Raw genomic sequence first — 17,645 nt, forward strand, 5'->3', positions numbered from 1 at the left:
TGAATGCATTATTACATTTGCCATACAGTTTGTCTATTTGGGAACCAATATCAATGATATCAGAATACACACCAAAACTTTGCAGTTTCAAAAACTCAACATTATATATTGTCTATAAAATGCAATGAGAAGCGTCCTTGTAGGGACCATATTGAAAGCTGTCGATTGCTAGTCTATTGAATGAAATGGTACCAAGTTCTAGGGTACTAACCTAACAACAAAAATATAACAATGACACAAAGCAAGAATAACTTTTCTTTAGGTTAGTTACTAGACTCCTCACCCACATCTCTAGGGAGATGAAGTTAAAATGTATAGTCAAAACTTTTTAATTCGCTTTATATAGAGTAGGAAAGAGTTGAAAGACCTGTCAATAATCAGGTGTAATAGCCCATTTAAAAGGATGCTAAAGCTGGGCGGGAAGGGGGTAAACAACACAGTTTACATTGTGTAGGTTTTATTGTTGGTTGTTCTTTTGCACATTTCGGAATGGTGACTTTTCATAGTAAATAATAATGGTCAATAATGAGGTTGCTGCACTGTTCCTGTTAATCTTTTGTTGTTTGAGATACATTTTTTTTTCAGTCATTTACATCTAAATGATTTTACTTTTTGCAGGTCTCTTATGTTAATATTTTTATTAGCAAGCACAAGTGGAGAAAACTATGGAAACGTTTTTATACACCATCACGCTACATGGAGAAGACTTCAATGTACGAGGACGTTTCAGAAGTTACTTTTACACAATTGGTTTAGAATAGAAGAATATTGATCTGTACCCACTTGGATTATAGCCCGGCTCTATGTTTTCTACTAACTCCTCTAATGTATGGCTGGGACTGCACCACACACAGTATTTGGATAAAATGTTATTCAGTGTTTCATAAGTGGTTATGGATTATTTTCTATCATTCTACAAGAGTTGTGCACATTGCTTATGAAAAAATATCAAAGGTTTTTAGGTTTGAGTCAGGCATGTTCGCCACACGTTAGATGTTCTTTACTGATTAATTTCTTCAATTTATAGATCAAAAGAATCTGCTTATTTATTGCAAAGAATGCACATAGCATATATTAATCTGGCACTAAAAGTCTTAAAGATAGGTGCAGTTAGAGGCACCAGGCAGGGATGCCCTCTCTCCCCCCTACTGTATGCCTTAGCCACAGAACCCCTAGCAATATCCATCAGATGCAACCTATTGATACAGGGCCTTTGCATGGGCGACCTAGAAGAAAAAAATAAGCATGTACGCAGATGACACATTACTATATCTAGCCGATTCAGGCCCCTCCCTGGCTGAAGCTCTACAAACAGTTGAACACTTTGGTCCATTCTCAGGACTCACCCTACAGTGAGTAAATAGTATCAAATACCCAGAAGTGATCGTTACTAGGTCATGGGCGATTATTTTTCTCTCACTGTGGAACGTCTCCCTCTCGGGGTACTAGGTCGTATCAACCTCATTAAAATGATACTCCTTCCTAAAATTCTATATGTACTGAGGTACACCCCTGTGTATCTACCGCTGAAATATTTCAAGACCATAGATGCAATTATCAAACCTTATGTTTGGGGGAAGAATAGACATAAACTGGCTTGGTGATTACTTAAAAACCCATCTGATCTGTCCGGTACGGCCCTACCAGACTTCAGTCTATACTACTTAGCATCCCAACTATCCCAAATGTTCCATACAGATATTTACTTTACTCCTATGTCCTGCCTGGGCCCAACTGACAACTGACCCCATCTGCAATGTAGTAGCAGGCGTTGAAGGTGTTACTAAACCATTATAGAAAGATATGGAGACTGGCCTCTATCAAACTGGACATACCTATACATAACGACTATTCTCCCATCTGGCATAATAAAACACTCCAAGAATTCTTGACTGTACCAGAATCGGAGGACTTACTGCTGGCACATTGAAAACATTCAATGCATTAAAACTAGAATTTGTACTCCCAAAACGCATGTTTTTCTGATTTCTACAAGTCCGACATGCTATTCATTCCCAATTCCCAGAATCGTTACCAAACCCCACACACAATCTCATAATGGACATAGTCAAAAGTGAAGACACCCAGAAATTAATATCAATATTCTACCACATGCTACATACTCCCTCATCAATGAAAACAGCCTATAATATAAAAATACGATGGGAAGGAGATCTAGGGAACCTCGAGGATGAAGATTGGAATGAGGCATTGGACACATGCAAAGCTTTCTCACCCAAACTATCTGACAGACTAACCCAAATATACATTTTATATAGCACATACCTCACACCCGTAAGAATGGCTAAATTTAATCAGGGACAACCTTCCACATGTCTATTATGTAACCGAGAAACAGGCACATTCTACCACCTTCTGTGGTCCTGCCACTACATACAGGGATTCTGGAAATAGACGGTAGATTTCCTTCATGACAACATGGTGTCTCTGCTGACTCTAGACCCCAAATCGTGCCTACTGGTTATTTTTCCAGACACTGACACGAACAAATAAACCAAAACTTTTATGCATGAGACCCTATTTTCCTCCCAGGAAAACAATTGCTAAACTTTGGATGAGGCAGGCTCCCTCTAGACTATCTGACTATAAGACTGAAGTTAATAGTACATTGCCCTATAAAAAAATAATCTAAAATAATAGAGGGTGCCCTGCAAATATAACAAGGTCTGGGATCACTGGCTCAATGCATCTGACACATGCGTGTAGCACAACAGAACACATCTCCCTCTTTCACGTGCCGCCCTACTGGGCTTGTGTCATATATATCACTATCTTCAAATATATATAATTGCAAAAGGTATGTTGGTACCCCAGAAAAAAAACGATATCACTACATGGCAATAGTCTCTATGATTGTCTGGGAACTTTTATGTATTACCTACGCATGTCACATGTGGAATGATTGTACTGAACAATGGAAAAATGTTTGTGCATTGAAAAACTGTACATCTTTGTGGGAAATAAAAAAAACGTTTAATAAAAAAAAAAAAAAAGATAGGTGCAATTTTGAAAGACATTAGCAATTTTGAAACACATTAGCACTTTGGATGTATCCCGGCAAACAAAGCAGGTTTGTAAGTTAAACATTCTGCCTTTTCTTTCTCCTATTCATCTTCTTTAAATACTAGCATCAGGATTATAACCAGTGTAAAACGCTTTCAAATGACTTTAAGCTAGTGTCCCAACATGAGGAAAATTTGGTGTAAAGTTATATCAAACAAGACAAGTCAGTATCGCTTTGGATATGCATGCCTCTAAAAGTTTGTTCATAATTACTGGCCAAGGACACGTAGGATAGGTCCATTGTCTGATTGCTGCATCTTTTACCTTCTATGTTTGGTGAACACATCCCTTTTATACTCAACAGAAAGCTATTGCTTCATATAAATCATTGTTTTTGGCCCCTGGCACCAAAGTAAGCAAGCAGAATAGAATTTAATTTTGAAGTTTAATAAAGCACATTCACCTTTTTTAGAACAAAATATACAGTGGATATTAAAAGTCTACACACCCCTGTTAAAATGTCAGGTTTCTGTGATAAAAAAATAAGACGAAGATAAATAATTTCAGAACTTTTTCACCTTTTAATGGGACCTATAAACTGTACAACTCAATTGAAAAACAAACTGAAATCTTTTAGGGGGGCGAAGTAAAAATAAAAAAATAAAATCATGTGGTTGCATAAGTGTGCACACCCTCTTATAACTGGGGATGTAGATGTGTTCAGAATTAAGCAATCACATTCAAACTCATGTTAAATAGGAGTCAGTGCATACCTGTCATCATTTAAAGTGCCTCTAATTAACCCCCAATGAAGTTCAGCTGTTCTAGTAGGTCTTTCCTGACATTTTAGTCAGGAAAGTCATCTTAGTCACATCCTACAGCAAAAATCTATGGTCCACAGAGAGCATCAGGGGGATCTCATTGTTAAAAGGTAATAGTCAGGAGAAGGGTTTCCAAGGCATTAAATATACCATGGAACACAGTGAAGACAGTCATCATCAAGTGGAGAAAATATGGCACAACAGTGACATTACCAAAAACTGGACGTCCCTCCAAATATTGATGAAAAGAAGAGAAGAAAACTGGTCAGGGAGGCTGCCAAGAGGCCTACAGCAACATTAAAAAAAGTCTGCAGGAATATCTGGAAAGTACTGGCTGTGTGGTACATGTGACAACAATCTCCTATATTCTTCATATGTCTGGGCTATGAGGTGGCAAGACTGAAGCCTTTTCTTTCAAAGAAAAACATCCTAGCCCAGCTAAATTTTGCAGAAACACTTCTGAAGTGTCCCAAAAGCATGTGAGAAAATGTGTTCTGGTCTTATGAAACCAAGGTTGAACTTTTTGGCCATAATTCCAAAAGATATGTTTGCTGCAAAAACAACACTGCACATCACCAAAAGAACACCATACCCACAGTGAAGCATGGTGGTGGCAGCATCAAGCTTTGGGGTTGTTTTTCTTCAACTGGAACAGGGTCCTTCGTCAAGGTAGAGGGAATTATGAACAGTTGCAAATACCAGTCAATCAGGCTTCTGCTAGAAAACTGAACATGAAGAGGAACTTCAGCTTGACAATGACCCAAAGCATACATTTAAATCCACAAAGGAATGGCTTCACCAGAAGAAGATGAAAGTTTTTTGGAATGCCCCAGCCAAAGTCCAGACCTGAATCCGACTGAAAATCTGTAGGGTGATCTGCAGAGGGCTGTGCACAGGAGATGCCCTCGCAATCTGACAGATTTGGAGTGTTTTTGCAAAGAAGAGTGGGCAAATATTGCCAAGTCAAGATATGCAATTCTGTTAAACTCAAACCCCAAAAAGACTGAGTGCTGTAATAAAATCAAAAGGTGCATCAACACACAGTATTAGTTTAAGGGTGTGTAGACTTATGCAAACATAATATTTTAGTTTTTTTAGTTTTACTTCCCTCGACCAAAAAGATTTCAGTTCGTTGTTCAACCGAGTTGTACATTTTATAGGTCACATTAAAGGTGGAAAAAGTTCTGAAATGACTTATCATTTGTCTCTTTTTTTACATCACAGAAACCTGACATTTTAACAGGGGTGTGAAGACTTTTTATATCTACTGTATGTGCAAAACAGGCTGCTCTTCTTTTATAAATGTATTAATTAAATCATTTTGACATAATAGTTTTTTGCACAACAGTTGAGTATAAACACATTTGTACAGGTTACATCAGCATGAGATAAATGAATCTCATTTTTTTTTTGCAGTGTCAGTGAAAGATTGTATTTGCTATAACCAATTAACCTCATTTCAGGTCATAAGTGAAAAACTTATATATCAAATATCTGTATGAAGAGATGTGCTTTATAGTAGATTCCTACTTCATCAATATTAATAAAGATGTTTACATGACATAGTATGAAATATAATATTTATTGAAATGTCATTTAAATTAAGGAGGCATTATTGAAGTTGCCTGCTTACGCTTTCATACACAGTATCTCCTTTTCCTTACAAATTCTAAGAAAAATGATGCAAAGCACTTTTTATTCCCCAGTGCTAAAATCCATAAGTGATGGTATATCTGATATATATTGCCAGATATGTAGAACCATATTAACATATTAACCATTTGACATGCATATACCTCTTTCAGGTTAATAAATGCATATATGTGCAAAACGTAGAACATTGGTTTCCATTGTTAAATAAATCTGTCAAAGAGAAGTCAAAAAGGCTAGTCTATATTTAAAACAAATGTTTTGTGATAGTGTTTTTTCAAACCTGCATTCTACAAGTGGAAATATGGACAAGTGGTTAGCTCTTCACAGTATGGAAGTTGTATTTGTTACGGTAATAAAACTAGTGATGCAGTATATATTTAAGATTTTACGGCAGGCGGAGACTTGACTTTTTCTCCATCAACAAACATATTAGTTTGTTGTATAACCGTAGTTTTCAGGCTCTTTGAATGTTCCTCTGGTATTAATGTGAAGCAACAGGAATGTCTAGACTAGCCATGGTATTTATGTCTTTAACCTGTTTCCGCACATCTTACATGTACGTAATAGTCAGTATGGTGCAGTTCTGATCATTACAATACAAATATGACTAATGTATTTGTGGTTTAGATCAAAGAAACATGACAGTGTTTTCCATTTGGAATCAATAATGTGTATCATTTGTATAAGCAAATATACTTTTTACATTTACAGAAAAAGACATTCCCAAACGTAATGTTTGAGAAGCGTTGATTGTATATAACTCCATTCTGTGGGTCTTAGAAAGATATATTAGTACTGTACATAGTTTATTTATAATAAAGTAACATTTGTACTGTTAAATTCTACTGTAAATGATATTGTCATAAATTGTCATACATGTCAACTATTGAGGGTATAATGTCCTACTTACTGTAGGCACTATGGATATTTAAGTGCATGGAAGTCATTGCTCCTGAAAAAAAATGACACTAGTTAAAAACTTGTATCTTTTGCTTATCTGTGAAAACAAGGATATGGCTGCAAGGTGTAATAGCAGCATTTGTGCACAAATGTTTCTAAAAAGTCTGATCTTCAACTAAGTCACAATCTTAGACAAAACCAAATCTGCTTAAAGTTAGGTTCACACTTGAGTGGGTCCTGGATGCTGCATTTGCGTGGGCACAATCATGCTCCTCCTCCAACTGAGTTCCAACCATAGCAAGCCCTGCTCCTCCTTATTGGCTGTGATTGACAGCAGCGGGAGCGAAAGGCAGGAGAGAGTCGAGAGAGACGCTGCTTTCATGGCCATCGCTGGATCGAGATTGGACTTAGGTATGTATAAAGGGGGATGCACACAGATTATTTACGTTAATGCAGAGAATGCATTCCAGTAAAAAAAAAAAAAAACGTTCAGCCTTTAGAACCACTTTAAGTGATATTTCTTTGACATCTTGCTTGAACAGAGCTTTAGGCCATGCCACATCATCTCAGTTTAGTTAACGTTGGGTACAAAGACTCTGATTTGGCCATTTTAGATCCCTCTTTAACCAAACGGGATGTGCCTTTTTATATAGCACCTTCAAGCCACACATTTAATCTCTTGGAATCGAATACCTGAATACAATTATATCTTTTCAAGATTTCATATCCTTAAGGTCCATATACTGTACCATTAAGGAGCTTGGTTTTTAAGCCATGAGTTCAATTGATAAAAAAATTTAAATGTTGTATTTATTGTTTTTTTGAACAAGACTCTCTTTATTAATATTATTATTTCTTAGATGAAGATCAGACCATATTATAAGAGCCATTCATGTAGAAATCCAAGTAATCTTCAAAATGTGAACATTTTCTTGTAACCATACAAAGGTTATATTACACATTTATTTTAAACAACTACTGTGCATAAAATGACTGGTAGGAAGTGGTATGTTATTGCTATTATGTTAATTCTGTGTTATTATAGGATTGACACTTAATTTGCACATTTCTTTTGCTGTTATTTACACTTAAAATACCCCTTGCACAGCTGACAGCAGCCTGTCAATTATTAACACTGTACATAGGACTGCTTTAAGGCAGATGCAAAGCTCTTTATTATCCCCTTTGCCCTTCTGGAACATGGTCACAACACAAAGGAGCAATGACAGGCCATGCAGCAATACTTTTTTTTTTTTTTTTTATTGTGCCAGAGAAAAGCTAATGTGATCTTAACACCTACATTTAATTTTTTTGTTTGTGTTTATAAAATGTGAAATATTAAGGGAAGAATTGTAGGTGTTCATAAAGCTTGATATAGTTCCTTCTTTGAGGAAATAATGTCATGTGTGATAATATTGCTTGGTATGCCACATTTATAATGTGAAATGTCATATAGGAGCTTAATGAATTAGCCCCTTAGCGTGTACTTACCAGCCTACGTTAGTCTTGTGTGCCTCCTCTTTCCTGCCATGACAACATCAACTAGTGTGTGGAAACGAAGGATATGACAGGGTGTATAATAATCTACCTTTCAAACATCACTATAATTGGCTCCAAACTCTTTCATGACCTTAAGAGTAGCCATTCACAAAGTAAGTAGGCGGGGCTTTAATAATATGTGGACTAGCCTTATATGGTATAGAAGGTAAAACTTGGTACAACCCATTCAGAATACTCTAAAGCGGCGGATCCAAACTGTGCCTAGGGGACTAAAGCTGCCCTGTTCCTGCTTATATTCAGCCCTTGGGGCACTGTTCCTCCCACTGACAATAACCATGGGGCACAATTCCTCCCACTGACACCAATGACAAGGCATTATTCCTTCCACCAATAAAAACAATGAAACACTATTCCTTCCACTAATACCAATGATGTTGTTTGCTCCCATTGACACCAGGGCATTTTCTATTCACACTGACTGACTGCCCCCCCCCCCCCCCTCCCAAGTGAAGAACAGTAAAGTAAAGTGGCCCTTTGTTTTAAAAAGTTTGGAGACCCCTGCTCTAAAGAATTGTTGTCCAATACTGGATTTTCAGGGCTGGTAATACATTTTTTTCTTAGGTCATAAATAAAAGGCCAATAAGCTCAGAGTACAGAGTGCTGAAGCAGTTGAACAAGCTTTTGTAGAAGGGGGATGGAGTCAGACAGTAGGGAGCAGAACAGGAGATGTGCCATAGACATCAGCTTGTGATGAGGGCTGGATAAGGACCAAGCCACTGAAAAAAAGGGAATGCAAGCACTTCCTATGCTGCATTAGTAAAAATAAAAAAAGGTTTTATTTTGCTGCTGAATTGCTAAATGAAACATAAAACAAGGATTTTATATTTCATTGTAGATAACAGTAAAAGGAGGGGTGATTTAGGCAGAGCTGAAGATGTACATTTGTGATCAGGGCAGGAAAAGCACTGATGTGTTATCCAAAGAAGAAATGTGTGTGCATCCTGCTTTGACCACCCATTTACAATCCAGTTGCTAGGCTACAGTGCAGAGTAAGAAACGCAGATGAGCATTTTTTTTATTAGTATCTATGTTTTATAAAAGGGAAAACAGAAATCTATGCTTGGTGAGCTGGTTTGTCTGTTATTTGGTGCTTATATTTGAGCAGTGAAACAGTAAATCCTTCTTTAGCATTTCCCAGAGAAAAAACATGCAAAAATATGTTTTAGAAGTTTTATTGTAAAGGAAATATGTCCACTTCTGCTTTGCTTATCACTTAATCCTCCAATAACTGAGCTAAAGTACATTGAGAACATCAGGGGCAGGTACTCGCTGTACCTGTCCACATTACCCACTGTGTACTGTAGCCTAGCATTAGGAATAGGTGGTCCATCTGTGCAATGATCTAGGGAACGTAGGACAGCTCCTACAAGACTGTGGATGAGGTTTAAGATTTACACAGGATTTACATGTAAGAAGTCCACATAGAATTATAAGGAATAAATAATCTTTTATTTTGAAATACATTGTTTAGTTTACATTGCAGATCCTATTTAGTCTGAATGAATTCTCAAAGTATTAAAGTTTCAAAAGAAATTTCAGTATTGGTACTAGTGTAGAATATTAAGACCAGGTTGATAAACCAAGTGGAATACCTAATCTTATTTAGCATACTAATGACTAATAATATACTTTCAAATGAAGTACATATATGTTAAACATGAGAATTTATACAAATATATTCATATTTGTAGGCAATGTGCCAAAACTCAGTTGTTCAAAATCTTTACATCCACTGTCAGCTTGAAAATAAAGGTAAGATTACTTCCGATGCTGTTTTATTTTAATAAAATCAGTTCTGTCCTCAGGCCTCATCTCTGTTCTTTGATACTGAAAAATGAACTGTGGAGTTGATTTAAAGTGAAATTATGATGATTGGGGTACATTATATTGTATGTTTTGTGTGTGTAGGGCTGTATAAAGAGAAAATAGAGCAGGCTGAAACTTCTGTTGAGCAGGCAAGGAAAGAAGGAAGAAGACAGAGGGATGAGTTTGAATCTAGCAGGGATTGAACTCAAAAAGTGAAGGATTGCTATCTTATAAGGACTATAGATTTAGAAATTTTAATGTGGCAAAATAGTCCCCTAAAATTGTGCTATTTTTCTAAGTACCCTGAAAAGATTGCCTCTTTCTTCAATTCCTCCTGAAAATAAGCAGTGGAGACGCTGGCACACTGAGATGCTGAGCGTGGGAACCTGCAGGCACTGGACACACAGCACGGTAGACTATTCCTGAGTTGGCTGAGTAGGAGTGGAGTGGCCACCTAAGGGACACAAACGGTGGGCTGAGTTTGATTCAGGAGCAGCTTGAGGACTGAGGCTCAGTGAGAGGATGTCTGTGAGCACTGAGGGGCTGTGAGTAATTGGGAGCAGTGTGTGTACTAAGGACAGGGAGTATTGGGATTGCTAAGAGTAACTGGGAGTATTCTGAGTACTGAGAGTAACTGGGTGTATTGCCAGTACTGAGGGTTGAGAGCAGGCCCGGATTGGCCATAGGGCAAACCGTGCATATGCCCGGTAGGCCGGGGCCACCGGGCCGAATGTCCTTGCTTGTGGGGCCAAGGCAGGCTGCTCTTTAAGCCCGCACCAGTCCCCTAACCTTTCCGCGGCCGCCCGGCTGCCAGTTCAGCTCAGGCTCGGCCTGAGGCATGAAGGGGGAGGAGCCAGAGGAAAGACCTCTCCACGGCCGCCAGTAGAGTTAAGCCGTTGGAGCCTGGGGGCGTGACCACGAAGGGGAGAGGAGCCTGATGCAGCCCCGGATCAGAGAGAAAGTGTGGCCACCTGTAACCTGTACAGGAGGAGCAGTGGGGATGGCTGCATATAGAAGAATCATTCTCTCCATCTTCCTCCTGCAGTCTCTGAATGCTTGCTTCTGCTTCTCTCCCTCTTGCAGGTTTTCAGGTACTGTGGGAGGAAGATGGAGAGAATAATTCTTCTATATGCAGCCGCCCCACTGCTCCTCTTATCCTGCTTATCTCTATCCACCCCCCCCCCCCACAGGGCTCTCTACCGCCCGCAAAGTGCTTTCTAACCCACCCAGTGCTCTCCACCTCCCCCATGCTCTCTGCTGTGCCCTCTGTCTCTCTCTGCTGTGCCATCTGCCTCTCTCTCTGCTGTGCCCTCTGCCTCTCTCTCTGCTGTGCCATCTGCCTCTCTCTCTGCTGTGCCCTCTGCCTCTCTCTCTGCTGTGCCCTCTGCCTCTCTCTCTGCTGTGTCCTCTGCCTCTCTCTCTGCTGTGCCCTCTGCCTCTCTCTCCCTGTGATATGCACCTCCCCCATGTTCTCTGCTGTGCCCTCTGCCTCTCTCTCTGCTGTGCCCTCTGCCTCTCTCTGCTGTGCCCTCTGCCTCTCTCTCTGCTGTGCCCTGGTTTTCAGGTACTGCGGGAGGAAGATGGAGAGAATAATTCTATATGCAGCCGCCCCACTGCTCCTCTTATCCTGCTTATCTCTACCCACCCCCCCCACAGGGCTCTCTACCGCCCACAAAGTGCTTTCTAACCCACCCAGTGCTCTCCACCTCCCCCACGCTCTCTGCTGTGCCCTCTGCCTCTCTCTCTGCTGTGCCCTCTGCCTCTCTCTCTGCTGTGCCATCTGCCTCCCTCTCTGCTGTGCCCTCTGCCTCTCTCTCTGCTGGGTCCTCTGCCTCTCTCTCTCTGCTGTGCCACCTGCCTCTCTCTCTGCTGTGCCCTCTGCCTCTCTCTCTGCTGTGCCCTCTGCCTTTCTCTTCCTGTGATATGCACCTCCCCATGCTCTCTGCTGTGCCCTCTGCCTCTCTCTGCTGTGCCCTCTGCCTCTCTCTGCTGTGCCCTCTGCCTCTCTCTCCCCGTGATATCCACCTCCCCATGCTCTCTGCTGTGCCCTCTGCCTCTCTCTGCTGTGCCCTCTGCCTCTCTCTGCTGTGCCCTCTGCCTCTCTCTGCTGTGCCCTCTATCTCTCTCTCTGCTGTGCCCTCTGCCTCTCTCTCCCCGTGATATCCACCTCCCCCATGCTCTTCGCTGCCCCCTGTGACTTCCACTACTCCCCCAGTGCTATCCAGCCCCCCGTGCTCTCCTCCTCCCTCCTGGGCTCTCCACCAAACCCCATGCTCTACACTGTCCCCCTGTGCCCTCGGCCTCTTCCCCTGTGCTTTTTTACCTCCCCCTGTGCTCGCCACCTCCCCATGCTCTATGCTGCCCCCCTGTGCCCTCCATCTTTCCTCCCGTGCTCTCCACCCCCCCATGCTCTACGCTGGCCCCCTGTGCCTTCCATCTCTCCCCCTGTGCTTTTCACCTTCCCCTGTGATCTCCACCTCCCCCATGCTCTATGCTGCCCACCTGTGCCCTGCATCTCCCTCCTGTGCTCTCCACCTCCCCCCATGCTCTACGCTGCCCCGTGCCCTCCATCTCTCTCCCTGTGCTCTACGCTGTCCCCCCAGTGCTCTCTAGCCCCCCATGCTCTATGGTGCCCACCTGTGCCCTCTGCCTCTCACTCGGTGCTCTCTAGCCCCACCCCCCAGTTCTCTCCATCCCCCCTGTGATCTCCAACCCCCTGTTCTCTCCACCTCCTCTCATACTCTCTGCTGCCCTCCACCTCCCCCAGTGCTCTATGGCCCCCTAGTGATCTCTGCCTCCCCCCTGTGCTCTCCGCCCCACCCTGTGTTTTTGCTTCCCCCTGTGCTCTCCAACCCCCCACTCCCTGTGCTCTCCAGTCCCCCCATGCTTTGTCCGGCCCCCTTGTGCTCTCCTCTTCATCCCTGTGTTCTCTGCCTCTCCCCTGGGCTCTCCGCCTCCCCCCACAGTGCTCTCCAGCCCCCCTGTACTACTCTCCCCACCCCATGTTCTCAAGGTTCTTCCCTGTGCTCTCTCCCCCCCCACTCTTTCCCTTGCCCCCCGCACCTTTGACGGTTTTCCCCCTCCCCTCTCCCGGGGGATTCATCAGGATGGAAAATGGGAAAGGGGCCGGTTATGGTGTCATGGGCTGCTCATTCCGAAATGCCCAGGCCTATTTTTTGTCCCAGTCCGGGCCTGGTTGAGAGTACTTGGAAGTATTGAGAGTACTGCAGACTTGTAATATTCAGGAGTATTGTGAGTACTGAGAATAACTGGAAGTACTGAGAGTAACTGGTAGAAATAACTGAGTATTGATTACTGTGAGTACTGAGCGTAACAAGGAGAACTGTTTGAGGGTGAATTTGGAGTTCTGAGAGTAACTGGGTGTTTTGAGAGTAATGAGAGCTGTGAGTACTTGGAAGTATGAGGCTGTGAGTATTTGGGAGTATTGTGAGTAACTGAGAGTAAATGTGAGTACTAGGAGCAACTGGGAGTAACTGTGAGTACTGAGAGTGACTGGGAGTACTGTGAGTGTTGAGAGCAACAGGGAGTACTTAGAGTAACAAGGAGTATTGCAAGTACTGAGAGTAAGTAGGAGTATTGTGAATACTGAAGGCTGTGATAAATCATACCAAGACTTGTGAACAGGAGGAGAGGAGACCAGGAGCCGTGTGAACAGGGAGCAGGAAGAGAGAACCACATGGGCCCTGTGATCAGGAAACAGGAGGAGAGGATGCACGGGGGTTGTGTGATCAGGAAGCAGTAGGACACCTGGGGCCATGTGATCAGGAAGCAAGCAAGAGAGCACTGTGGGCTGCGTGAACAGGGAGTCAGAAGAGAGGATGCTAGGGGCCGTGTGATCAGGATGCATGAGAGAGCACCATGGGCCATGTGTTTAGGGAGTAGGAGGAGAGGACACCAGGGACTGTATGATCAGGGAGCAGGAGAGGGAGCGCTATGGGTCGTGTGATCAGGGAACAAGAGGAGAGGATGACGGGGGCAGTGTGATCAGGGAACTGTGTGAACGGGGAGCCGGAAGAGAGGACACCGGGTGCTGTGTGACCAGGGAGCAGGAGAGATAGCGCCATGGGGCGTGTGATCAGAGAGCAGAAGGAAAAAACACCAACCAGGGGCCATGTGATAAGGAAGCTGGAGGAGAGGACGCCAAGGGCCATGTAATAAGGGAGCAGGAGGAGAGGACACCAAGGGCTGTGTAAATCAGGAATAGAAGAAATTTGAATCAGGAAGTGATATTACCATTAAATTGTGCAGACTATAATCTTCTAGGATTATCCCCATTAAATTAGTGTGTACAATGTCCAATAGGTATGGTAATGCAACCCAGTACACATCATGTGACATGATAAGGAAGCAGCTGGCAACAATGTGAAGTATTGCCAACCTGAAAGCGAGTTTGGACTCGCAGGGGCCAGCAAACAGGCAGGTGGAGATACAGAGTTGCAGGCACAAGAGCAGATGGAGTAAAGGGAAAAGAGTTAGTGAGGCCAGTCCTGAGCTGGCACATCCCAATAAGTATGCCCTGTTGTGTAATGTTGGAGAGACAAGTCAAAGAGTAGCATTGCTGGAGCAGAGCGACTCCCTTAGCTTCCAGGGGAACATCTCCAGTGAGGACAGGGGTAAGGGTAAGGATAGATACTGGTGATAGGTGATTCAAATATTAGAAGAACAGATAGGGCAATCTGTCACAAAGACTGTGATTGTTGAATATTATGTTGTTTACCGGGTGCTCGGGTTCAGCACATCGCAGATTGGATGGACAGATTGTTAGGTGGGGCTGGGGAGGACCCAGGTGTCATGATTTATATAGGTACCAATGACAAAGATAGATGAATGTGGAGCAACCTAAAAAATTATTTCCAGGACTTAGGAGCTATATTGAGAAAAAAGACCTCAAAGGTAGTATTCTTAGAAATACTGCTTGTAACTTGAGCCATATCAGAGAGGCACCAGGAGATTAGGGAAATCAAGTGCCTGAGGAACTGGTGCAGGAAGGAGGGAGTTGGGTTCATGGAGAACTGGGCTGAATTTTCAGTCACTTACCAGCTCTTTAGGAGGGACAAACTGCACCTAAATACTGAGGGTGCAGCTCTGTTGGGAGAAAAGATGGCCTAAAAGTGAGGGGACATTAGTGGTAGAGTGGCTAGAATACCTAAACCCAAGGTAAGTAGGTTCAATAGCTATCTTACAATGACTAACAAGGAAATAATATGCACCCAAACAAAATTAAGAGGAATGTACAGAAATACTATAAGTCTAGCAAATTGTCATGTACCTGAGTGTATTCAAGCCAGGATGTTCCTGGTCCCACAGTTGCAGTCTTGCTTGTGCCACAGAAGAGCTCTGGAGTTATGGCTAGGTTCTCTCAGTTTGATGCATTACCTTGGACTCACTAGCTCCACCTGCTTCGAGCTGTGGACAATCTACAAAGCAGCCCATAAATAGCAGCACTTCCTATCTCTCAGTGCCTGTTTTTGTGGACTAGCTCCCTGGGTGCTGTGACTGCTTTGTGACTCTGAATACCGTATATGAACTTCTGCCTGAATTCCTGACTACTTTCTAGCCTGCTGATTTTGTACTTCACTGCCTGACCTTTGCCTGCCTGACCACACTCTGGATTTCGATCGTGTATCGCTTTGCCTGATCCGCCTAAGTTTTCGCCTGAATCCTCAGCACACAAGCTCCACTTCAGATATTACCTATCACAGGTACCTTACATTACAAACAGGCCAGAATGACAGTGGACCCTGCTGAGATTGTTAAGGCGATTTCACGTCAGGGACAATTGATTGGAGCTCATGAACAGCATCTTTCTTCTTTGGACGCCAAGTTAGATGAACTTTGTACTATAATTATTCATGCTTGCCTGGTACTTCTGCAATGATCCAGACTCCTGCTCCAGGACTGCAGAGGCTTTTTAAAATGTTTGGCGTTTGTATTTCCGCAACAACCCTGGGACTTTTAACACTTCATCTGCCAAAGTGACTTTTGTAATTTCCTTGTTAAAGGGGAAGGCCCTGGATTTGGTCTCTCCTTACCTGGAACGCAATGATCCTGTGCTGCAAGACGCTGACACGTTTCTGGCTTCCCTCCAGACTGTATTTGGCAAGCCAGATAGAGCTTCTGTAGCTGAGTACTCACTTTTGGACATACAACAAGGTACCAGGTCTGTGGCACAATATGCTATTGAGTTCTGTACCCTGGCTGTTGAGACTAATTGGGACTCAAGGGCATTATGTGCAGCCTTCCAAAAAGGTCTTACAGATCGCATCAAGGACAAATTTGTCTATAAGGATTCCCCAGAAGACCTTGAGAAATTCATAGAGCTGTGTGTTTGTCTGGATATCCGGTATCATGAAAGGTGCCAAGAGAGACTTATAACTCTTAAGTTTCCTAGGCCAGTTTACCATTTGGCCTTAGAAAAGAAAGCAAAGGGGGAGGTGACTAACCTCAACGGGACTTTTAACGGTATCAAACATTACATATATTGAAAAAGGTCAAATAGCAATCACTCAAAAAGAGTTTTTTTAAGAAAAAGATTTTTTCATAAAGATTTATTATACAAAAAATAACAAATTTTTGCTAAAACAGCACTATAAATACATATATATATCCATACAATACATTGAGATCAGGAAGAATCATTTGTAAACTCAGTCAATGTAGTAAGATGCTCGACATGTTTCACTCATAGGCGAGTTTCTTCAGGAGCTTTGAGTATCATTGACAAGTGTAACAAGTGTAATACTGCATGGATAAACACATACAAAAAGAATGATTATTATTTTCGTAGCCCCTAGCCTCAGAAAACCTGTACTCCTCTGGGCACATGATGGTGTGTTATCTGGTCATCCTGGTGTCACCATCACTCACTGCTATATGGGGCAATAGTGGATCACTTTTCCAAAATGTCTAATTTTGTGCAGCTCCCGTTATCTACAGCGGAAGCACTGTCTACACTCTTCCTTTCCCATTTTGTAAGATATCATGACATACCTACCAATGCTATCTCAGACCGTGGATCCCAGTTTACATCCTGATTCTGGAGAGCGCTCTGCAAGAAACTGGGAGTAAGGCTCTTACTCTCTACCTCACATCACCCTCAAACAGATGGTCAAACCAAACGCATGAACCAGACCCTGGAAACCTATCTTCGAAATGATGCCTTACACTCCACCTGGTCTGAGTATTTTCCTTTGGCTGAGTTTGCCATTAATTCCCATTGGCACAGTGCTCTTCATACCACACCATTCTACGCAGCTCTAGGCTATCACCTTCAGACTTTTCCCCTACTTCAGCCTTCTTCTGGTGTACCAGCAGCAGATCAGCAGGTGAAAAATATTTTGCTTATTACTACAGAAGTCAGCAGGCAAGTATGCGCTTTTCTCCAACAAACGAAGATGCCATATACCTCTATATGTGGTGGGGGACAGAGTTTAGCTATCAACCACATACGCGAGACTGAAACAACCTTCTACCAAATTGGGCCTTCGATTCATCGGACCTTACAGAATTATTGCTCGAGTCGAGCCAGTCTCCTATCGGGTGAAATTGCCCCCCTCTCTCCGGATACACCCCGTATTCCACATTTCCCTCCTCAAAAAGGCAATTTTCAATCACTACTCCAGAACGCAACAGCCCCTCTTGTTCTTGTTCTGGTTCATTGGAACGGATATCCCATCACAGACCTTCCTGGGTCATAGCCAAAGATTTGCATGCTCCTGCTCTTATTCGAGACTTCCATGCCTCCTTTCCCACTAAGCCCCACTAGCACCCCAGGGGGATCCACTGGGGAGGGGGTCCTGTCATGTACCTGGGTGTATTCGAGCCCGGATGTTCCTGGTCCCACAGCTGCAGTCTTGCTTG

At 42.7% G+C, this 17,645-nt stretch overlaps 1 protein-coding gene across 2 annotated transcripts in view; it reads left to right on the plus strand.

The window, feature by feature from the left end:
* The window catches only part of LHFPL3 (LHFPL tetraspan subfamily member 3), a 76,786-nt gene extending 67,023 nt beyond the window's left edge, over positions 1-9,763 (plus strand). For both annotated transcript variants that reach the window (XM_077471979.1, XM_077471980.1), the window contains one exon: positions 619-9,763. Coding sequence is in view for 1 of the 2 variants with exons in the window: in XM_077471980.1 (XP_077328106.1) it covers positions 619-632 (14 nt within the window). In the remaining variant the exon portion in view is untranslated. The remainder of the gene's footprint in view (positions 1-618) is intronic.
* The last annotated feature ends 7,882 nt before the right edge of the window (positions 9,764-17,645 follow it).

This window comes from Lithobates pipiens, unplaced genomic scaffold (genome assembly GCF_037356315.1).
Source record: "Lithobates pipiens isolate NorthernLeopardFrog02 unplaced genomic scaffold, aLitPip1_a1.2 Scaffold_8, whole genome shotgun sequence".
Classification (NCBI taxonomy): Eukaryota; Metazoa; Chordata; class Amphibia; order Anura; family Ranidae; genus Lithobates; species Lithobates pipiens.